Below are 23,192 nucleotides of genomic sequence, written 5' to 3'. Positions count from 1 at the left end.
CAGACAGCCTCCACAGGGAACTGTATGAGTGGCATTCAGATCACGGGCTTTGTGGGGACAAGGTTTGCTCAAAGAATTGTATAAAATTTTTACCTGCTCAGAAATCATACTTTTTTTTTTTCAAAAAGCTTTATTCAAGGGCAGAGTAAAGAGCTAGCCGTAATAGAGAGGGTGAAGAGACAAGATCCTTTTTTCTCCCACTCCCATTCATTTGTACTAAATAGAATGCAATCCCTTAGCTTCTATAGACAAATCAACATCATAGATATTTAGATGCTTCTATAGAGCTTCCTTAGATTGTCAGAGTGTTAACCTCCTCTGTTAGTCTGACATTATGATACTTATCACTCCTAGCTTGTCATCAAATATTGAAAAGTCCAAATAAAAGCCCAAAAGACTTTGCATTGTGATATAGATTAAAAAACATTGACATTAATGGTATTTACAATCTCCTTGGCATTAAGTTCAACATCCCCAAGGAACGGTAACTAGTGAAAGAGGTTGGTAATGCTCTTACAAAGGTTGATCTTGATTCGCACTGGGGCACAGGTCATGGGTCTGTGGAACTGTGTCCTCTTATCAATTCACTGATGGAGTGACTAGAGAATTACAGACAGTAAAATCGAGAATAAACCGAAGGGAATGTGAAGGGAAGGCAAATAGACTATCCTTGAGCATTCAAATATGAGCCATTCAAATTCTTCAAGGCAAAGCTCACACATTCAACAAATTTAAATATCTCTGAGGACTTGAACCCAAACCAAATTGGTTGGTGTAAAGCTCTCCTGGACATGCATGCAGCAAACTAGGGTAATAACTTTCATAAAGAAACCTTTGTAATGCTTCAGGAGTAAAGACTGATTCGAAATCAGTCAGCCATGTACATTAACCCATGGTCAGAGTGACAGAGGGTCTTTGTTAACAGGTTTAATCTTCACACCAAGACCTTAGCAAGCTGAATTGTCATTTGTGGCTTGTAAAAAAATATTCAGAAAGTGGCAGACTAAAAATTCAATCAGACAAAATCTGTTGGCATCGGTTGTAACCATAAGGACCTTTAATGTTTGGACATTTTCCAGTTAGGCTGCGGCTCGCCCAACAGATCAGAGCTAAGATAATCCTGGGGCAGCATGGCATGGCTACTGGTCCACGGACATAAATATGAGAGTGAGAGCCAATAGGGAGTCAGACTGACAAATGAATGTGTCAGTATGAGTTGCAGGGAAGGAAGACAAGGTTGGAGGAGAAAAGATGAGTGTGTAAGAGGAACGTATGGAAGTGACAGAGAATGAGGCCGCTCAGTGTGTGCATGGAAGGAGGGGAGGCTTGTGGTTGGTTCTCTGCTATGTGACGTCAAAGGCTTGTTGGATTGAGGTGCTGTGTCCTGCTGATTTTAATCCTAACTCATTAAGGGACAGAGAGCAAGAGCCTGTACAAGCCCTCAGGGGAAAGAGAAAGTGACAAGGGAAGCAAGGAACACTAAACAAGAGCGAGAAGTGGAGATAATTTAGAGCTTGAAAGAAGAAGGAATCAAGAATTTGATTTCTGATTTTCAGTTTCATGCTGGCTTTCCTTTATTACCCTTTCCCTTGTTTCTTCTAGATTTCTTCATTTGCAATCTTAACGTGCGGCCTGTTCAAGCATGCCGACTAACGGTATTAACAGGGCCCTGAAGCTCCAGTTTGGCCTCATCAACTATGACAACCGCTACCTGACAGCCGAGGCCTTCGGTTTCAAGGTGAATGCCTCGGGCACCAGCATGAAGAAGAAACAGATCTGGACCTTGGAACAGGACGAGCAAGATGGCCAGGCAGTGTTCCTCCGCAGCCACCTTGGACGCTATCTGGCCTCAGACAAAGATGGGAAGATCACATGTGGGGCGGAGAAGCCAGATCCCGACTGTCGTTTCCTTATCGTGCCCCAGTCCGACGGTCGCTGGGCTCTGCAATCAGAGTCATACCAGCGATACTTTGGAGGCTCAGCTGACTACCTGTCCTGCTTTGCCCAAGTCATTGGGGAGCAGGAGCTCTGGGCCATCCATTTGGCTTTACACCCACAGGCCAGCCTGCTCAGCGTGGCACGCAAGCGCTATGCCCATCTGGCTGCTTCAGATGGAGAAATCTCAGTGGACAGCAACATCCCCTGGGGAGTGGACTCCTTGGTCACCTTAGTGTACCTGGATGGAAAGTACAGCCTGAAGACGTGCGACAGCCGTTTCCTCAGCAATGATGGTAAACTGGTGAAGGAGAACACCAACACGACTAGCTTCACGCTGGAGCTGAAATCTGGCAAGCTGGCCTTCAAGGACTGCGACGGGAAATACCTGACTCCAGTAGGCCCCACAGGAACGCTGCGTTCTGGCAGATGCTCCAAGCCTGGAAAAGATGAGCTGTTTGATCTCGAGGAGAGTCACCCGCAAGTAGTTTTTCAAGCCGCAAATAAAAGATTTGTCTCAGTCAAACAAGGTAATCAGCTTGTGATGAAGTCTTAAGAATAATGTCTTTTCTTTTTTTTTTTATAAATCACACCTCTACCTCATCTAATAACAGTTTGATATTTACAAAATGTTATGGTTCTCTAGGAAAAAAACCCAAAACAAAACAAAAAACTATTAGCATGCTCATTTTACTAAATGACAATCCAGCAGTAAAAGCAATGACTGAACATGATATGACAGATCTAAAGACTGATATGTACTTGCTAGCAAATACACCTTGAAGAAACTTGTCTTCTTGAGATGTCTTGAACTTTAGTCAAGAAAATTTGTCTTAAAGGTAACAAACAGGCATGGAAGATAAACATTACCATGATTAGTGCCAGGAGCTTACTTTTCTCCTTAAACAAAATAGCAAACGTTGACTTTGACTAAACTAGTAGAACATTTGGAGATCTAAGCAGTAAACTAAATCACCAAATGAGTTCGTGCCAACCTCTTGGTAAGATGATGTGGAAGGTGTTTCTTTCTGTCACTTTCTTTTCTATTGTATCCTATCATTTATTTTCATAGTTTGTTTAAATGGAATGGATGGAAATTTCAAATCAGTGGTGTTCTCTTTTCAGTGGCTTTCTGTCTCTTGTCAGGAATCTGTTCCCTGCATTTCTCAGTTAAAGCTTCACAAGAGCTTTGCAAAGCTGTTAAAAAACAGAGGCTACAAAAGCAATCTTTATCCAGAGAAGTACTTAAGCTCTGTATCATGAATCTCTGTCCATGCCTGAAAACTCATTTCACGTGACCATTTAAATATGCTGGGCATGGGCATATGTAAACAGGAAGGAGATTGTACAGCAGCATTTCAGGCTCTTAAAAAAACCCAACAATAATATAGACCGTAGGTGTAAACAGAGCAAAATGATGCATTTTTAAACCAACCACGTTAATGTGAATGTAGCCTGAACCTTCACAGACTTTATGGATCTTAGATACAACTCTAATCTTACCGTATATGTAAAACAGCTAACAGTATATCGCAGCAGCATATTGGAGATTTTAAATAAAAGGCAGGAAGAATTTTTGAGCGCAGGGTGAATAAAAATTTTACTCCATTCAATGAGGGATTCAGTTTGACTCGAGATGGTCAGGATTTATTCGTTCCATCAACCAAAAGCAAACCAGTCACATCTAGCAGGTAATAAGAGAAAACCCTGCCTTTCCTGACTACGTGTTGGAACTAGAGTGGCTGACAGTCATACTGTGGTGGTAACTGTGGTAATGGGCTTTGTCATCTCCACTGTGTGTCCATCGAAGATTAAGCAGCATGCAAATGACCCTTGGGCAGATCTGTGCCCCATGGGTGTCAATTACCATCAATGGACTTTGAGCCTCGCAGCTACTTGCTTTTTCCCCGTCATCCATGAAGGGAAGTTCTCCAATTTTCGAGAGGCTATAGTTGGTCAGTGTGGCAATGAGGTGGCAGCAAAGAAGAGTCACAGGCAGACGGATCAGTTACAAGGACTCTTTGCAAGCTGCACGTTAGGATTTGCACTGCCCTTATTGACCCAAGCAATGTGAGGGAAGAGCAGAGCAAACAGTCTTCTGTTGCAGCTTGAAAACTAAAGTAAACAGTTCCTACAAACAACAAAAGTACACATTTACTGTTGCACGCATGATGCACATGCCACACTGTAGCATATCTTAGTAATGAGGCCCAGCAACCAACCTCAGATAGCAGTCATCCCCATACTTATGCATGAATAAAACTCTGCCTTAAAAAAAAAAAAAAAAAAAAGAAAAAAGGTCAGTATCAGGGCAGTGTTTCTACAATGTGGCCATCCTTCATGCTAATAAGATAGGGCAGGAATTTCAATTTTTAACTGTATTATTTGGCCTTGTGGCAGTTTCACATTTTTTAAGGAACAAGACACTGAAAGCTGCTTAGTGAGCCCTGCGGTGCAGATTTGCATTTCACCACTCAGGGAATTACAGCAAGCGATGAACAGGGAGGGGTGACTGTGGGGGATTAGGGTTGTAACAGGCTTAAGAGAAAGGTTGAAGGATATTTCTGTGGCAACTAATTTGAACTACAGCAGACAGAGTTCAGTTTTGTGTGTCCGAGTTCTCCACCACCTGACACACCCCACCAGACACAGTTAACACATGTGGCTTAAGAATATAGCACTGGATTGGAAAAAAGTGTGGCATTAGTGTTTAGACAACAGGACACTAATTTTTCTTACTTGAAAAATTGGCAAAATTTTCAGAAGCTTTTTTTTTTTTTATCCCCTCAGTATTAGGTTTAGCTCTATTTGTGTCAAGGCTGGTCACATCTAAAGCAGGTTAATAGGTTAAATTGCTCAAAATGTATTTTTACCTCTGCCATAGAGGTTATGTTTTCAGCCACATCTCTGATTATCCGGTCGGCAGTTTTATCGAAGCAAATTTCAGTAAACATGGTGGGGGCAAGGGCAGGAGAAGAACCCATTACTCCTTATTGAGGATTCAGTTAAAGGAGGCAACTAGGATTTTTTCCAAAATTGCTTTTCCATGCCAGCACTACTAAGTGCTATTCTAGTTTCAGTGTGAAAGACTGACTTCTTTTGTACTTGAAAGCTGAAATGGATTCCAAGGATAAATTAATGGATGAATAAGCCCAAACAGCCACATGTCAAACCTTTTCGGCAAAATAATTCACCTCTGCAACTTCACTTCTCTAAATCTTTTGATCTCCTGTAATGAGCAAACAAGATTTTTAGTTATGTCAATCAAATGTCTGCCCAAACCCTTGAAGCAGCAAAGCACCATACATTGTGAAGTTGCTTGAAGGCACCTACAGCCGGTGACTGGAGAAGAAAAATATTTCAATATATAGGTCGCTTATATCGCACAAAAACAAACCAAAATTATTTAGGGTACAATTTGAAAACATCAATACACAAAGATGTAATGTGCTTTGTTTTTCTGCAGTGTATTTTACAGAAATGAACTTAAATTCACTGCAGAGACAGCTCACTCATCAGCCAAAAAAATTAAAAAATTAAAAATTCTGTATGACCTAAAAAACATATCTTGTAGGGTAGGACATTACATTGTATGATGCAACCAAGAAGGCATGGATGCAGGTAAATGTTGGATTGCTACAGTATGCACACAAATCTCTCTGGTAATGTCAGAGAGCATAAATAACACTAATATTGTTTCAATAGAAAAAAGGCCCAACCATCATGGCTGTTCTTTTCTTTTTTTTTTTTTTTTTTTTTTAAATCAGGCGTGAGTATCTCAGCCAATCAAGATGTAGAGACAGACATGGAGACTTTTCAGATGGAGATTGATAAGGAGAGCAAAAAGTCCATGTTCAGGACCAATGGGGGATCCTATTGGACTCTGGTGACTCATGGAGAGATCCAGTCCACTGCCACAGAAGTGTAAGAAGGCCTTTTAGCTTCAAAGGAACTTTCTTATATCTTATGTATCTGTTCCCTGAACATTTCATACATCTGGCAATCTATGTCTTTTCTTGCCCAGAGAGGTCAACACAATGTTTGACATCGAATGGCGAGGGCAGAGAGTGGCACTCAAGGCAAGTAATGGAAAGTATGTGTGTACTAAGAAGAATGGGCAACTCTCAGCGGTCAGCGACACAGTAGGTAAGAGCTTTCAAACAAGCCACATCTGTGTTTGTTCGCATCTGCCATCTGTGCGACAGCTTTGTTGACCTATCCACAACAGATTAGCAATATTTATCTCTGACTGCAGGTGACGATGAATTATTCCTGATGAAACTCATCAACCGCCCCATGCTGATCCTCCGTGGAGAAAACGGCTTCGTGTGTCACCACAAGAACTCCAACACTCTGGATGCAAATCGATCCATCTATGACATTTTTTTATTGATCTTCAATGACGGCGCCTACCATGTAAAAAGTTAGTGTTCTCACATGCACACAATGCACTAAACTTCTGAGCATACGTACAGACGCATATCAGTACTTTGTTTCGTCAACTAGCAGTGCGGTTTAAATAAAGAGCTGGAATATAATCTAAATGTCCTTCCCCAGGTGTAAATGGAAAGTTCTGGTACGTGTCTAGCAGTGGCCTCGTGTGCTCAGATGGAGAAAAGCCAGAGGACTTTTTCCTTGAGTTCCTGGAACATGGACGCATTGCTATCAAGGGCTCCAATGGCAAGTACCTACGTGGAGACCAGGGAGGAACACTTATGGGCGACGGTACATCAGTTGACATTTCCTCTCTCTGGGAATACTGATCCCATAACATTTTCCTGCCTGTTTTTATACCAGCTGCCAGGTGCCCGATTTCTTGGTCTGTTTGTTGTTGTTGTTTTTTGTTTGTTTTTTTGTTTTTTTAATTGAGGGAAAATGAACACAATAGGAAGATTTTTGTGGTTCCCCTTGTGAATGTTAGATGTCTTGTCTTTTAAATGACAATGCCAACATCAGGCAACGAAACAGTGTAATCTCACAAATCCATTATACGACAGATACTGTCCAACCCCCCCCAGACACGATTTGTTCATCATAGGTACATTGACAGCAGAATATATTCCAGGTAGCAACATTTATCAGCTGAAAGGTGTTCTCCACTGAAACCCTCAGTTGCTCCATTTTTAATGAATGCCACTGGCTATATGGATACAAACAAACAGAGGTGGACACAAACGTCCTGAACACAGTTCTTGTATGACAGTAACAGATCAGGCTGGCTAAGCATTCTGAGGTTTAGTCCAGAAAAAAAGTGTTAAGGTGAACATGAGCCAACTACAATTATATGGATCTTTCATATCCGCTGTTGTCAACCACAGTATGTTTACAACTTTTAAATAGCTTCAATATTTTCACATGCTCGATGAGAATATTGTCATTTAGTAGGGTCACTGATGTCACTGAGCGAAGGTAATTCATTATTGTCTTCAAAGAGCAGCAACTGGGTAGTGCTGCCGGTGTTTTCATTTATCTAAATGGACCATTTACAGTTTCTACAAAAGCACAATTAGATCAAATGAAGCAACCAGGAGCAAATAGACAGCTCTAAATCAGACATTTCAGCAATGCTGTGCAATATATATCCAAAGAGAACTTAAGTCAGCATCGCTGCAAGCACCAAACAATACAATATACATAGATCAGGCATGTTTAGGGACGAATATTGGTAGAAATCTCATGCATTCATGTCAGGGATAAGCACAAAAGCAAAGAGGGAGCACATAGACGCATCGACTAGACGATATTGGATACATAATCTATAATGTACCAAGTGTGAACTCAAAGTGCTTTGCTGGTGTTCTGCCTAGGGGCCTTAAACCATACTGCACTCTATATCCCTTTATACCCTGTTCTCATGTTCAGAACTGAGTGATAAGCTTAGAAAATATAAGGGCTTTTAATAACATATTTTTGACCAATTAAGATTACTTAGTGGAATACTTATGAGTGAAATGAAAGAACATATTAGACCGTTAAGACAGTGAAATCCTCGCTGTGAATTCTTAAAATAAAGCTTGTTCTCCGTTCACCCACACCCAAGACAAGGAAATGCAATAAATTCACTTTTGGGAAATTAGTGTTCTGTGCACTCATTCGGCCCAGTCTGTCCACACACTGCTCCCTCAGACAGCTTTCGAGTTGCTGGAAAAAATGTTTCACTTTTGACAAAGCTGGGCTTTCTGCTTCCCACTCTGCTTTCAGTCATGTGCGCAGCTGTAGACTGAGAGCATCCCACTGAAACCAGTACGAGTTCAACTCTGTGTTTCACAAACTTCTGGAGTGTTCCTCTAAGTAAACTACCTAACTCAGCTTTTATATGTGATCAGTAACCTCTAGTAGAGTCTTAGCCCACACCCACCCACACACCAGTTTTGGTTCAGATATTCACATTACTCAAGTGATCATGTACACCTCGCTATGGAGGCAGCCGATCTGGACGAGAGATCTCATGACAATCTTTTAGAATAGAATCACAACCTGAACAGAACTGCAGTTTATATATGAGGTTGTATAGGTAACTATTTTAACAAGTTCAGTCACTGATAACCAGCTAGCCCGGTGTGTGTCCCTGCCTGCGGGGCATGGATAGGTGATGGTGGCTCTTGTTAGGCACCAGTGGAGAACTACTGTGTTCCTACGCCAGGCTCACAGAAGCCTGCAGAGCAGGACAAAATCTGTCCAGTTCGCCTGATAAGCAGACGATGCACAAGTAAATAAGATTCTCCACTCATTGAGATCATTAGATCGCCCTCCCTAATACCTGTCACCCTTCAAATTGCTTCAGGCACAAGCTTCCCACTCTTTTTGGATATAGATGTTTGTGTGCAGTGCAGAGGACCTACCTAAACCTGCGTTCAGTTTATCCTGTAGAATTTTGTCAGTTATTTCTCAGGGAAAAAAAATAAAAATACAAAAATCGGTGCAATAGTGCAGATCTACTGTCTAACCCAATGGTTGTGTGATGTGTGCAATTTGCAATAAATAGAAAAACTTTTTTAGATGACAAAGTCTAAAAGGTTGGGCCAACTATGCATCCTGTATCAGCTCTATATAGAGAGCCTCTGGCCATATCTTAGAATGTATTTAAGTTTGTTTTGCAATCTATGTCTGCCGATATTTTTGAAAATGTTCATAAAAAAATAAAAACTTATCTTTATTGACTTTGGGACTAGAATTGCATGCAGTGCTATGAATCAAACATAATCCATTCACATATGTTTGTGAATAGACATAGTATGATTGCTTTTTAGTGTTTCATTTTCTACCACTGATACGGACATGGAGTAGACATTTTGACTTGAAGGATATTTACAGGTCTTACTAACATTTATCGTAACTAACATCCACCTAATACAGTTGCATGTTTGATCTGCACATTAAAGTTAGTGGATATGCTGGATATTTGAATATAGATTCCATATGTTTTTATTTTTTGTTAATCACCATAGCATTTTAATTACATCATCCTATGTTACACACATGACTGATTGACACCACTGTTGAAACAGAATCTGGTTATAAAAACATACAAGCTATATTTCTATAGGTCAAGAATTTACCCTCGAGTCAAGTGTATGGTGCCAACTATTTTTGGCAGGCATTTCTGAAACGACAGCGTGACCTTTCAGCGTTCAAGCATTGATTTATCTAGGCACAACGCTCAGGGTCTGATTTTCCACGTTCACTACACTGGGTGGCACTGTGTGTCTGAATATATTCTTACATATTTAGTCAGTGAGAAGTGACCTAGGGAAAAAAAAAAATAAACAAAAACCCTTATCCAGCTGTAAAGTCAACAGGCAGAAAAATCAAACTGACACTGACCTCCTGGCATCTGTTTGTAGTTTCAGCATTTTCACTTCTGTCAGTTACCGAGCACATTGTACAGAATACGTGTTGACAATTTCATCGGATGTGTAGATGGTCTTGATGGTTCCAGTTCTCCTCTTCCTTCTAAAGCTTTGTGCCATTTCAAACTATTTATCCTTTTTTCCCCTTTAAGAATTTGTGATCTTTTTTGAAAGACGGTGTCCTTACTAAGATTCATTGACAACCACAAACTGACGTGCACACACGCACGCGCACACACACGCCAAAACAACTTTATTCAAGTGAAACATTTTAAATTTACACTTTGCCTCCTTTTGTTCTCTTCTATAATTACACTGGCACCCGTTTTATTTGAAAAATCAGAACGCACAAAGGCCCTACTCACTTACCTTGATCATTACCAAGGAATCACTAAACTGGAAAACATTTTAAATAGAAACTTTTACTGTGACAAAAGCTTTGCTATGCTGGATAAACACATTAGTTGTGCACAGTTAAAGGAACTGGACAGCAATTGAAGGTCAATAGCAGTTACCTGCACTGTTTTTTAAATTTTTTCTTGCTGCACTTATGACGCTAGCTAGACTTGTGTCATCAAGGACAAACAACATAGATTAATCAAAGACCCTTCACTGATGACGAGCAGGACATGGCCAAAAAAGGCATTCATTACAGAACTGCACATCCACATTAGTCCCTTCCGTCACTGTGGTGCGTGCACGCAACACAACAAAGCCAGTCACAACTTTACGTGCGTCCACTGCAACAACATCTAATGCTGGAAGAATAAAACACACTCTGTCACTATTTGGTTAACGCAGGTCAGTTTGTCCATACTTATCTCAAAGAAGTGTTCCACGTCTTCACTATCTGATGTTCTCCTCCTCCACAGTCTCCAGGGTCAAAACAGAGCTGCCATCCAGGCTGTCTTATATACGGGCTGTCACTGCAGGTGTGATGAATTTGGACTGTGCCATGGTTGATTGGACTGCAGGTTAGATTACCATATTATTGAGCAGACCGTCAGGTTTTGGGGATATTTAACTGGATGGTCTGGAGGCCAGTATTGAGTTACGTTTATTTAATGGACAAACTCATTGTTTGTGGTGGTTATAGTTTAATATGGAAGATAATTAATGTCATTGACAGTTAGTTGGTCAGGGGGAGGGGCTTAGTAGTTACAAGCCTCTGGCCACCAAGAGTCAGGGGTGGCCTTAGACTGTGAGGCAGTGAATGGTTTGCCATTGTTCTTTTAAATAAAAGCACCAAAACCATTTTTGCTATTCTATTACTGCTGTTGGTCAGGTGGACCCAAAACCTTTTTATGTACCAGTGAAATAGTGCAAGGTTGCCAGAAAGACAACATTAATTTTTGATTATCTCCATCAAAGAGGCTATTATGGAGAAATCAAATTCTCATTTGTTTTGTGAATCAAAAGCAAGTGCTTATTTTAAACAGATGGCTGAGACGCTAAGAGCTCATGCAAATCTAGTTTAGACACAGTTGAGCCAACTCCTTTCATCAACTCCAGTGAAACACACAACAAACACATGCACTTTAGATACATAGGCTTTACTGTGAACACTCTGCGGGAATGGTTTTGTGCTTTTTATGTCTGAATTAAACATGTGACAGAGAGTGGGAGAGTCATAAAATAGCAGCAAAAAATTCAAACCTTAAAACTAGGAAATCCAGCAAACCTTGTGTATGTAAGGCAACAAAATATAAATATAGTTATATTTCCTGGAAAAGAGTACTTTCCCAATTTAGCACTGCACAATGACTGCAGATTTTTGTGTTAACAAAAACAGAAAATAATTATAATATAAAATATGCACAACAGGCATCTATTTTGTACACACAGTCAACCTGATCTGAACAGATTACCCCAAAAAATCCAGATCTCAGTGGAATAGATATGCGGGGTTTTACTTTGATCCACTGAGACAGAACAAAAGGAGAATGTGACAATACATAATAAGAAACACTGTAAGAAACACATCCACACATTTTACAGGTGGTCTTATCCAAAGCATCTTACCAGTGAGGGAAAGCCATAATAACACAACATTTTTATACAGATGTGGAGTATGAGGAATTAGCAAAGGAGAACCTGTACACTAAATTTTGAAAGAGAGTCCGGGGAAACACACACAATGAAATAAACCAATTTACCTTAATTGGGAAGAGCCATTAAATTCTAACACCTTAAAGCCAGTAAGGGCAGCTCCAATGATTAAAAAGTTACAAAGAGAAAAAGATGGAGAAAAGTCCTCTCAACCATGAAGCCCAAGGCTCAGTTAAAAAAACAAAACAAAACAAAAAAAAACAGCAAATGGCCTAAACTCAAACGCAGATAAAGCCGAACAAACCAAATTTTTGCCAGAGAGAAAGACAAAGACATCAAACACTGGATATCGATACTAAAAAGCATAAGTATTATTGAATGGCAGATCATTTTGGAATTGACACAGCCATTGAGCTTGTCCACACAGACAAACCTGGCAACCCGCATTCAGTTCTGCCAACAACAAAAGAAACAGACAGAAAGCCTCAATATGAAAGAGTGAATGACAATTTGGTTTCATGAGTAAACTAAGTAAGGAGCTGGTTCTGTTATCAGAATCAAAGATAGTTTCAGTCTGACCACCGACACGCTGTTGTCGTGTTGCAAGCGACCGTCGTGGGATAGAATCTGGCTTAGTCTGCTGAACTTGCATTCTTCTTTTTACTTAAAAAAGAGGCGACTTAGTGACTTGCTACACACATCAAAGTATAATTTTGTATATGCATGTCATGTCAACAGTGCTGCCATGGTTCAAGGTTAACTGTGGGCAGAAGTCACTGTTGTGGTGAACACACAAACAAGAATAGAACAACAGCGGAACTTCCTCTGGACTTCACAGGCCTTTGTAATGACTGCTGATGGATGACATGTGTTGGAGAGTAAAGCATGCAGTTTGAAAATTCTGATGAACTCTCTGGAAATCACAGAGACTGATCTGATGTATTTCTTCAACAGCAAACCAGCAAGTCATTGTAATGATTTCCCCAGTGGTTTTTACAGAGAATTTAAATATTGCTGTGAAGTTGACCTCTAACAATTTGTGTGTGTGTGTGTGTGTGTGTGTGTGTGTGTGTCACATGAATGGGCCAGAAATGAGGTCACAGTGACTTAGACCTCTGACCTCTAGCTACCAAAGCTCAGTTGACCCCAGTAATTGCACTAAATATGAAGCTATTCCCTGAAGGTGTTCTTGAGCTATTACATTCATGAGAATGGGACAGACACACAAACAACTTCAAAAAAAAAAAAAAAAAAAAACAATGTGTCAATTTGTGCATTCATTTTGTTACCAGTACAGCTTTGGGGATGAACCAAGCAAGGTACATTTTTACGATATTATTTTATACTTTAGTTGCTGTGAATTCAGAGTAAAGACAAACTTTTTTTTTTTTACTTACTTAAACATATTGTTGATAGGTCAACAAAATAAGATGCAAAGTAATACACATTTTTAAATTAACAGGTGCACTGGGTGAAAAAGACGGAGCACTTAAAAGGCTCTCTCTGGCATCTCTGACATGATATTTATTTGCCTGCTTTCGATATGAGATGGCATTTAGTCAGTTCTACTGAAGAGTCTACAAATCAGCAAAGGCTTACAGGTGCAGTAAAGATATATTCAAAAGTTTTTAATTGCCCTCTTTATTTGTTCAGAAATAAAATTGCTGATCAAGACACTTTAGACTTTAAGGACAGTCTGTCAGCACTTCAGTACGAGACTCAATCTGTGCTAAATTACTCTTTGTAATACAGTATGCCCAGATTTGTAGTTTCAACAGACGCTGATCATCAGACATCATCTGTTCAAGCATTAATTACTTCTACAATTTAAATAGGCTACAATCAAAGCCAGCTCTTCTCCTCCTTCTCTGTAGCTAATGTGCTGCAGATAAATATTGCGGTTTTAAATGAGAATTTCCAACAAAAGCATATGTTGCCTGCAGTCTGTCTGCTTTCAAAGAAAAAACATTAGAATCTGTTTGCGAGGCATTAATCCGGTGAGAATCGACAACACTATGCTAATAAAAGACTGTCCACTGTATAATCCCAAAGACAGCATAGTGTTGCAGAAGAAGATGGATTTATTAGCCTTGATCAGGACTCTTCTCTGCAGTCTGAACCAAACACAGAATATTACAACAAAGACATCGCAGTGTTTGTTGTCATAGACACATCTGAGTTCCCGACTGCTGATGCATTTTTGGAGAGAAAACCAAAAACCACCAATTCGACTACTCCAGCTTCTAAGGTCTCACAAAATTGTCATCATCACATTGATCAAGAACGACTGAATTTGGCATCCTTCAACTGGCAAATCCATACGTGCCTCTCTGCACGTAATTCCAATTTAATCCTTTGCCTTAGACTCAGAGAAACGATTAGCTTTTCCTGTGTCGTGCCATTAATAAATTACCATGGCTTTTGGGAACTGGTCGACATCATCCTTTATGTAAATTATATGCAAGTGTCACTTCTCTTGTTGTTGCTGTGTTTGTTAAAAGAATGATTGATTGTGATTGTCGGTTCATTGTGGATGCAGAGTCTTTATGTGCCTTGCTAAAAACAAAATGCATCCAAGAGCCCTTACATAATAAGAGTAGGTTTTCAGACAGCCTTTTCCTTATGGGTAAATCATGGAACATGTGTTACTGGTTTCCTTATCTATAAAACATGAAATAGGTTTCAGCATTTGAGTAAATTGCGATGCTGTATCAACAGTACATCCTTTTTCTCACTAGTTTTAAAATCAGAATGACTTACTTTCCGTGTGTATCCTGAGGACTGTAGAAACTATTCTGATAGTGACATTAAACTTGATTAACTTCAAAGTTAGATGCTGAAATCTCCTCAGGTAGATTCTTTTTTTTTTCACTGGCCTTTTACGATCCAGATATCTGCATGGTGTATTAAATAAAATAGGTAAAACATGATCCTACACCATTCTACACCAGTCAGAAGATTTTTTTTTACCGTCACACAATAACACCCAACATGAAGCCAGGCAGTAATAGTTTGAAAACGTTTTGGAGTTGAGACCCAGTCAGAGTCCAAATGAGAAATTTTTTGCCAACTCATGCTTTTTCACTCATGGTCCCAGTCAGCTTTAGAGTGGCTGAGAAACTGTACAAGGATCTATGACAGGGAAGTGGGACAGTGTACAAATCTCACAGACTCGAACCTCAAACACACTCCAGAGTGCAAACCTAAAGGGATGGAGGTTCTCCATATCGTTGATGTAGTTTGGTGTTTGGAGCTGAACTCAATAGAATAATATGTTAAGCATTTTAGTGCATTTATTTAACTAAGATGCAATTTCCTTTTCATCTGTGGGTACTTTTGAATTCTTTAAGATTAAGGTCAGATTTCGTATCTGTCCTGCGGTAGTCAGTAGATGGAGGTCAGACTGACTACACAGTTGCAGCCAGTGAAAGCTTCCTGAATCTGATGGACAGAGAAATGGACGAAACACTTCTACATTGGATACTTTACAAGGAGCCTATATATTCCAATGTATATATATTTATATATATATTCCCTTACCAATGGGAGATTTATTTTGAAACACGGCACCGGAAAAGTGGTACAGAAACGCACAATTCCGATCAGACGCACAGATTTTTCGTTTTTAAAAATGTTGTTATTAAAATAAAACTGGAATGCGCTTTTTTCCTCTCTCTCTCTATCTGCTCTCTGTCTCCATCCTAAACGGCATTTTGGCCACAGCTGTTAGGAAGCAGCGCTTCAGAAAGAGGGATCCATCCGGACAGTTTTTACGCATTTTGGAGCGTCGATTGAGAAAACAGCGATGACAAAACATTAACTCTCCACAGAACATCAGCTCTGCTGCTGGAGCATATCATGAGGTACGGACTCGTGGTTATTTCTGCCGGCTTCACGGGGCTCCTCAGTTTTTCCCTCCTCGCCGTAGCCATTGGGACCGAGTATTGGTACATAATCGACGTGAACAGACCCAACCACACAGGTCCTGACGACCTGAGTTCACATTCTGGACTGTGGAGGATCAATGAAGGTACGACAACTCAACTTAAACCCAGTTTGTGGTTTAGTGTGTATATATATATAGATATATATGCATAAACCAGCTGGAGAAAAATCACACCTTTTATCCCAGAACAACTTTTGCGCTGCTTCGCACAGGAGGATTTTGAGAAGCCCACATCAAGTTAAACTGACTTAATATTTTCAACGTGTTTTTTTGTTGTTGTTGTTGTTTTTGTTTTTTCGTGCAAACCTGAGGGGGAAAAAACAAACCAGAAAAAAAAACGTGTTGCAATGTCGTATTCTAACAATGTTCATTCACTACATTGTTCGGCCATCGCTCGTCTGTCTGTGATTGTCAGCAGCAGTTCAAGGCAGGAGGTGCATTTGCTTCAGGCTTTGCAAGACTGAGATGGAAGGGAAATTTGGTTTTTGGAACACTGGTGCAGAGAAAAAAGCTGCAATTTCAGTGCATTTAGAAATAAATGACCGAGACAACCACATGCTAAATTGTTATTAGCTCCTAAATTAGGCGATTAAAAAAAAAAAGGGGGGGGGGGGATTTATATGAGACCACAGATGAAGTGAATGTGCAAGAATACATCAATTTCTTTCCCATTTGTTAGAAGAACGACAGTATTACATTCTGCAGCTGCAGGTGAACACACATGATGCACAGTTAAGTATAGAAAGTATTTCTCACAGATTCAATATGGTGCTTGCTGCCTGCACAGCTTGGGGGCCAATTCGTTGCCATAGTGGCACACCATAGTTTACCTTGTAAATGCCAAGTAATGAGCCAGCCCGGTGCTTGAGGCTGTGCTCACCTGTCACATGCTGGTAGAGATGGAGCAAACACTGACTCACATTCTGTAACAGTGAACAGATGAGCCGACAGCTATCCAGCAGAGATGTCATTAGTTGGCTTCATTGATCTTAACATGCAATATGTTATGTTACAATACTTGAGATATCCATAATGATTTGTTCCACTAAGGAAAGTAAACATCACGTTGCTTGGTATCCAGCATCCATTTTTGCTGAGTCCTCCAGCTCAGTACCTACATGCTGCCATGTGTAACCTTTTCCCTTGACATTTTCAGGAGCAAACGGGAGTTCTTTCATCCCCTCCTTCACGGCAAATATGTCGTCCCTGTCTGAGGCAGAAAGGCACCTCCTCGGTAAGTGCTTTGTACATCAAATAGGATAGGAGTTGATAGAGGATGGATTTAAAAGTCTACACCTGAAGTGGGTCATGGTAGTGCTAAGTGGCGCCATGGAAAAGGGGTCTGTGTTTAACAGCTACGTTGTTAGTCACATCTAGGAGATGCATTTAATGATGATGATCCACTGCAACTGGATTTTCATACCCCATTGATAATGAAAACCAGAAGCTCCTTGGATTTTGGAAATTACTCTTAAAATCTCAACTGCCTTTTCAAATGGTTGCAAACAGTGGACTTGTTTAAATCTGCCTGACTGGAAAGGAGAAAAAGAAAACTCACAGGTTAGCCCTTCCAGTAAACATGATTATATGTTGCACATGTGTGCTTGCAGGCTTACACAAGGTGGTGGTCATTCTGCTGCCACTCAGCCTGGTTCTGCTGGTGTTTGGCTGGATCTTTGGACTTGTTAGTTCGTTAGCCTGCAGCCCCAACTTGCTGGCAGGAGCAGCAACATACTTTCTGTTCTCTAGTAAGTTCACACATTTTTTTTGTTTGTTTGTTTGTTTTTTGGGTCTGTATTTTCTCTGTGTTCAGTTCTAACTTCAGCAAATCCTATTCTTTGAAGTAAGACACACAGCACAAGTGTGTGGGTGCCACATCATATGCATATTGGTGTGTGTTAACCTCACTTATGAATGCCTGTAAATTGTATTTTAGCAGCTCTAACTGACTTCTGGTTCACTTATGACAAAAGAACAAGAGGCTAACTCCACCTTCCTATGACCTCAGCAGCATACCTGATCAGCTATTACATCATACAATCACTTGGAAAATATTTATATTATATTTATATTTAAAATATATGTGATGTGGAGCTTACAGTGACATTAAGGGAAGTAACACACAAAACACATTATGAGTATGAATAAGTATGAACACACTGTGCAATGATTTTGTTACTGCATCCAGTCTGGCAGATGGATAGACACTCACTCGCATGATTCTCTGGAGACATCCATATGCGATTGTAGGCAGCTTTGACATTTGACTTGAAATAAACTGTGGCTGCAAAGCTACTTAAGGATGCTTTGGAAAGTCACAGTATTGATCACAGCAGGTACTGTAGAGTGATTGCTGATCAAGTCAATGATCAGAAACTGATTGAACAGTTCGGTCAGACTTCCCTGTGAAATCTTCAGTGGGCAATTAGTTTTTTTTTTTTTATCTGCTAAGTGTGGCCTTTGGCTGTAACAGTAATTTAATCATTATGCCCTGGAAATCTGGCACACTTTTCTATCACCACATAAAAGAGAATACTAAAAAAATACTGCGCAGAAGTTGTCCTTTGTTTGACGTACCAGTGACCTGGTCAGCTGGTTCTTTAATAAAGGGCAGGATACACTTTCATCAGTTTGCTCTGCGAAGGGTTCAGCTGTGGGATGGCCAAAATAAATATGATATCCATCAAATAACACATTTGCTTTGGTCAGAACTCAAGAGGAATTGATTTCAGTCTCAGCTCGGTTAAGGTTGAGAGTGAATGCAGGAATCTATCACAGCAGTTGAAGGTCTCATTTTGTCTTCCATGATGTCTGCTGACAGTCCAAGCCTCCCATGCCTCACAGTGGAGACACCTTATTTCATGGTTCACACAGAATGTCCTGTCCACATCCCCACATCAAAGAACCGGCAATCTTTAAACTCTTGTATTTTCAATCTCTGGAATTAGATAAAATAGAAAAAATCTCCTTTTTTTCCTGCTTTCATTCATTCTGATTGTATATCCTGGCCATTTATTTCTGAGCTTTACATTTTAGTACGAGAGACGGTATATTCAAACAACTTTGTTTACTGCCATGTTATGACCAGCTCTTTCAAAACACACTCAGAGTAGGCACATCACGTACGTAAATGCATGCTTTTTGAACTACCGTCTGTGAATATAAAATACATATATTTATATAAAAAAGTTGAAATTCAATACTTCTCAACCCACTCAGACTCCATACAAATCCACACATCAACAAGAGGTCCAATGGGAAGTGCTCAAGTCGATTAGTTTGTATTTCCGGAGATTATCCCACTCAGGTCTAAAGTACACCCCAACCAAATTCCTGTCCCTGCAGAAAATGGGTGGGGGTCCCATAGCCCCATGGGCTAAGCCGCTCTGAGCCATTGCTCATCGGCAAGCTTCCCTGCCCTGGCCTCCGTAGCCTGTGAAAAAGTACACCTTCTGTCTTCATACCGTATGTAAAGAGAATGCCAGAGCGACAACAATTATCACAATTTCAGTTTCAATTTCAATATATGAAAACATTCCTTCTGGCACCTTCCTTCCCTCCATGAATCTTAAGCGTGTCGAACCCATCGTGTCTCCTTTAACATGTTCTGCTCCAGCGTGCTCACGTGATGGACAATGAGAGGAGCCCACTGTGGCAATTTGAAGTGACCTGTAATTAAAAGAGGTTAATTGCTACAGGGTCTAGCGGTCCTGCCTTCTGTGGTCGGTTTTAATTGTTTATGTTGTACAATTCAGAACAATGTTCTGTTTAAGGCGTTGCTGGGCTGATATTCAATGACAGATTATTGTTGTCTTCCCCTTCTAATTACGTTTGCATGGAATGTTTCATCTCTCTGTTTGGGAAGACAAGAAATCCAAATTTAGACACAGTAGAGGCTACTTAGTTAAACCACAGCTTCAGGGAAAACTACATTTAGAAGCATCTTGATGAGATAATTGTCTGATATTTTTTCTTTTTCTTTTGAAGTATTTTAAATCATTAATGCATGGCGATTATACTAAATGTTTCTCGTGTATAACAGATTCAATTTTATAGATCACCGAATACTCTTCACTGGGTTATGTGGAGAACATTTGGGCTGGAAAAAGAAGCTTGGCTTAATGTTTTATCGCCTTAATGACCACATCGTAAAAGACGGTAAATGGTCATTATTGTGGCAGCCTGAGAACCTCGTGATCAGAGAATTTATTGAAATTTTCTCACAATTTGTCTATTTTTATATTACCAGCACATGGGCATGTGGTGACACCCAGAAGTATTCTTCCAGCCGAACCATCCATCTGTCTCTGTGCACCAACAGGTCTTTTCACACTGTCTGGGGTCTGTATCTACATCAAATACTCCAACCAGGCCATGGAGGAGTTCCAGCAGATCGTGAGCCCAGAGAACCTGGCTTATGTCAATGTGTCTTTTGGCTGGTCCTTAGCCACGGCCTGGGTCTCCTACAGCCTGGAGGTGGCCACTGGTCTGCTGCTCATGCTAGCCGCCAGAATAACTCAAATGAAGGGACGTTATGACTCTGGCGTAGCCATCGCCATGTTATAGAGGGAGCGACGGATGCCAAAAGCCTGCAAGTTGGATATTATTATCATTGCTGCTGTTATTTATTTATTGTTAGCACAGGGGGCAGAATATGTGTAGAAATTATCGTCTAACCAGTGGGCCAAGGCAACTAAATGTAGATGTAAGCCAGCCATTCGTAACTGCATCAAATAGACACATCAGTGTTGAATAACAGTGTTTAGCATTTGTTTTGTTGATTGTTTTCTGGAGTGCCGCCTGCTGCCTTTTATCATCTCATTATAATTTTATATCTATTGTCCCACTCAACAATGCTGTTAAAGATGTGATCATAAAAACACGAAGAAAGGAGATTGTGATTGCAGCCATGATTAATGTACATAATTTTTTTCAGATTTTTAGAATTGTATTAGTGTGGTGTGTTACAGCAGTCTGAGCCGTGTGTTGCCACATTCTTTTCCATATATCTGTGAGGCTGGGGTTCTCATTTTATTAAGTAATTTGTTTTCTGTTAAGTTCATCTTGAAAAGTGTTATTTCCAGAGAGAAACTTCATCTACAAGCCAAATGAAAGCACACTGCCCTGCGACATGAATGCGGGCTAAACGAGCCACGAAGAAGTACAGGATCATGTCCTTTTGGTGCATGCTATATGAGCTTTTCAACATGTTGAGGACATTGCTGCATTTTCTCCTCCGCCATCCTCTCCCATTTTACTTCATACAGTATATATATTCAGGATATTTCATCCGAATGAAAACATTGTTGATTGTGCACGAAACAATAGAGCCAACCAGACTTAGAAGTTTTACAGTTTGTACTATTTCATGGTAGATACATTAGCTGCTGCATATTCTGAAGTAGTAGTGCATTCCACAGATTTTGAAAAGCAGCGTTTGATCAATGTGAAAGATAAGGCAATATTTAATACTGACTATTGTGACTTTAAGAGAAGCATCTTAAATGTGAGTTTGCACCTCCTGTTTAACAACCCTCTGCACCCATCTGACTGCCGAATACATTAATCATGGGAACAGTGCTGAAGCTAACTGCACTCTGAGGGATCCTGCAAGCTGTTTCCAGTAGTGCGCATGTGTTGCTGCTGCTGTGTTGTAGTCACTACTGTAAAATTCTGCCTTTACTGTCCAACATGAGACTGCATATGGTAGTAAAAAGAGCACTGTTAAAATGCAACATTTAGCACTGTAGCAATACTATAAAATGTTCTCTTCTCACAGTGATTACTAAACCTTGCGTGTACATAACTTACTTTTTAATTCCCCAAGTTGCAATGTGAATGTGTACTGTCAAATGGAAACAGAAAAAGAGCTCACTGACCTAATCATGTCAGTCATGTCCGTCTGTACTTCCTATTCATTATTTGCAACAGAGTCTTGACTTTGAAGATGACACAGACGGCTTCTCTTAATGTAAATGAAGCATACCAGGAATCGGGCCAGACAGAGAAGCACTTGTGAAACAAATAGCCACAAACAGCCTTGGAAAATTTCATAAGTGTCTAACCGATATGTTGTAATGCTGCTGCCGAAAAGTTCAAGCATTTATTTGCACAGTCAAACCACTGGAGATGTCGTGAGGACAATGACATTTAATAATGTGCTTTCAAAGCTGGCGGCATTCCATATGAAAAATAAAAAAAAGTTTACAAAAGAAACTCCTTGGGGTGCTTATTAAACCTTTTCTATTCTAAAACTGATGGCATTTGGCATCACTGAAATCCAGGCTTTTCCACTGCTTGCTTTTTAGAGTCGATTGTAGGTAATCCAATTCCGTACAGAAAAATGCAAGCAAGGGTTGAGAGAAAATTTGAAGAAGAGTATAAATGAAGAGATGTATTACCTATTAATACGATAGAATGTATTATCAACCATGAAGAGCGCTAAAGCCTTAGTTGTCATGCATTGACTGTACTGTGCCATGACTGTATTGAAGCAGCATAAGCCATCTCAATTGAGATGGGTTTTTTTCAAATTTCTGTTGACAGACCGTCTGTGATTTGTGAGGATGAGTGATAATGCCTAAAACTGACCAGAAAACACATTAATGATTTTGTCATTGGCCATCAAACATTTGCCAAGGGTCATGCCAAAGGCGCTCGGGACAGACACAGATAGCATATAGCAATGAAAGGTGCACTTATGCTTGCCTAAATGTGATTTGCAACTCTGTTTACTGTGATTCAGCTTGTGAATCAAAGACAGAAGCATGAAACATTGTGTCCACTCAGCTATTTGTTTGGCAGCTTGCTACCCACTGCTCCTCGCTCAGATAGTACAGAGAGCCATAAACTGAGGACCAAAGCACAGTGGCTCAGTCTTGTAGACCCCATTTTATATATGAGGCCTGCTGAAATCAAATTAAAGTTTTATGGAATATAATAATTCAATCCGTTCTGGCAGAACACCACCAAAGTTGATGGTAAGCCATTACTCTCAAGTCGATGGCCTTGTCCCTGACAGAGGGCAATAAGTTTGACTTAGAGAACCTCTAAGATTTTGGTTTTAAAAATGTATTGAAAAAAACTTATTCTTGTCAGAAGTATTTACTCACTTAAAACTTGTCCTCAGACCGCTACTTTTAAATCACCAACTGTTAAATCAGGATCGAATCAGATTAAATCTATAATCAATGCGGCTATTTAAAATACAATCAGATACCAAACTTTACTCAATAATTTTATCTTTTCTGTGTAATCTGTCAACCAAGTCATTATACAGTTTAACTGTTCGACTATTTTTGCCATCAAGGGAAGACAAGATAAAACAGTCTGTTATATCCATGATCATATGTGACAAAACATCCATACAGTAGTATACAGCACATTTAGAGGGGAAAAAAAAACTGCGAAAA

At 40.0% G+C, this 23,192-nt stretch overlaps 2 protein-coding genes across 3 annotated transcripts; both read left to right on the top strand.

Annotated features, from left to right (window-relative positions):
* Nucleotides 1-1,535: 1,535 nt before the first annotated feature.
* On the top strand, nucleotides 1,536-6,708 carry fscn2a (fascin actin-bundling protein 2a, retinal). Of its 2 annotated transcripts, none has more exons than XM_029509094.1 (5): nucleotides 1,536-2,465; nucleotides 5,703-5,859; nucleotides 5,960-6,081; nucleotides 6,191-6,358; nucleotides 6,493-6,708. In XM_029509094.1, the coding sequence occupies exons 1-5, from the start codon at nucleotides 1,643-1,645 to the stop codon at nucleotides 6,696-6,698; spliced, it is 1,476 nt and encodes a 491-aa protein (XP_029364954.1). In that variant the 5' UTR covers nucleotides 1,536-1,642; the 3' UTR covers nucleotides 6,699-6,708. The 2 variants fall into 2 exon arrangements, with proteins under 2 accessions (XP_029364954.1, XP_029364953.1); XM_029509093.1 differs by having other exon boundaries at nucleotides 5,960-6,131; nucleotides 6,169-6,358.
* An 8,984-nt stretch (nucleotides 6,709-15,692) lies between these two features.
* Nucleotides 15,693-21,330, top strand: LOC115047906 (transmembrane protein 235). The gene is made up of 4 exons (XM_029509124.1): nucleotides 15,693-15,864; nucleotides 16,937-17,014; nucleotides 17,391-17,528; nucleotides 20,102-21,330. The coding sequence occupies exons 1-4, from the start codon at nucleotides 15,693-15,695 to the stop codon at nucleotides 20,344-20,346; spliced, it is 633 nt and encodes a 210-aa protein (XP_029364984.1). The 3' UTR covers nucleotides 20,347-21,330.
* The last annotated feature ends 1,862 nt before the right edge of the window (nucleotides 21,331-23,192 follow it).

Source organism: Echeneis naucrates, chromosome 8, assembly GCF_900963305.1.
Source record: "Echeneis naucrates chromosome 8, fEcheNa1.1, whole genome shotgun sequence".
Classification (NCBI taxonomy): domain Eukaryota; kingdom Metazoa; phylum Chordata; class Actinopteri; order Carangiformes; family Echeneidae; genus Echeneis; species Echeneis naucrates.
Note: the sequence above shows the minus strand (reverse complement) of the source record. Positions and strands in the feature narration are given on the sequence as shown.

Coding starts and splice junctions, on each gene's coding strand:
- LOC115047906 (XM_029509124.1), top strand. CDS start 15,693: ATGAGGTACGGACTCGTGGTTATTTCTGCCGGCTTCACGGGGCTCCTC. Junction 15,865..16,936: donor ACTGTGGAGGATCAATGAAG/GTACGACAACTC, acceptor TGACATTTTCAG/GAGCAAACGGGAGTTCTTTC. Junction 17,529..20,101: donor AACATACTTTCTGTTCTCTA/GTAAGTTCACAC, acceptor GTGCACCAACAG/GTCTTTTCACACTGTCTGGG.
- fscn2a (XM_029509093.1), top strand. CDS start 1,643: ATGCCGACTAACGGTATTAACAGGGCCCTGAAGCTCCAGTTTGGCCTC. Junction 2,466..5,702: donor ATTTGTCTCAGTCAAACAAG/GTAATCAGCTTG, acceptor TTTTTAAATCAG/GCGTGAGTATCTCAGCCAAT. Junction 5,860..5,959: donor CAGTCCACTGCCACAGAAGT/GTAAGAAGGCCT, acceptor TTTCTTGCCCAG/AGAGGTCAACACAATGTTTG.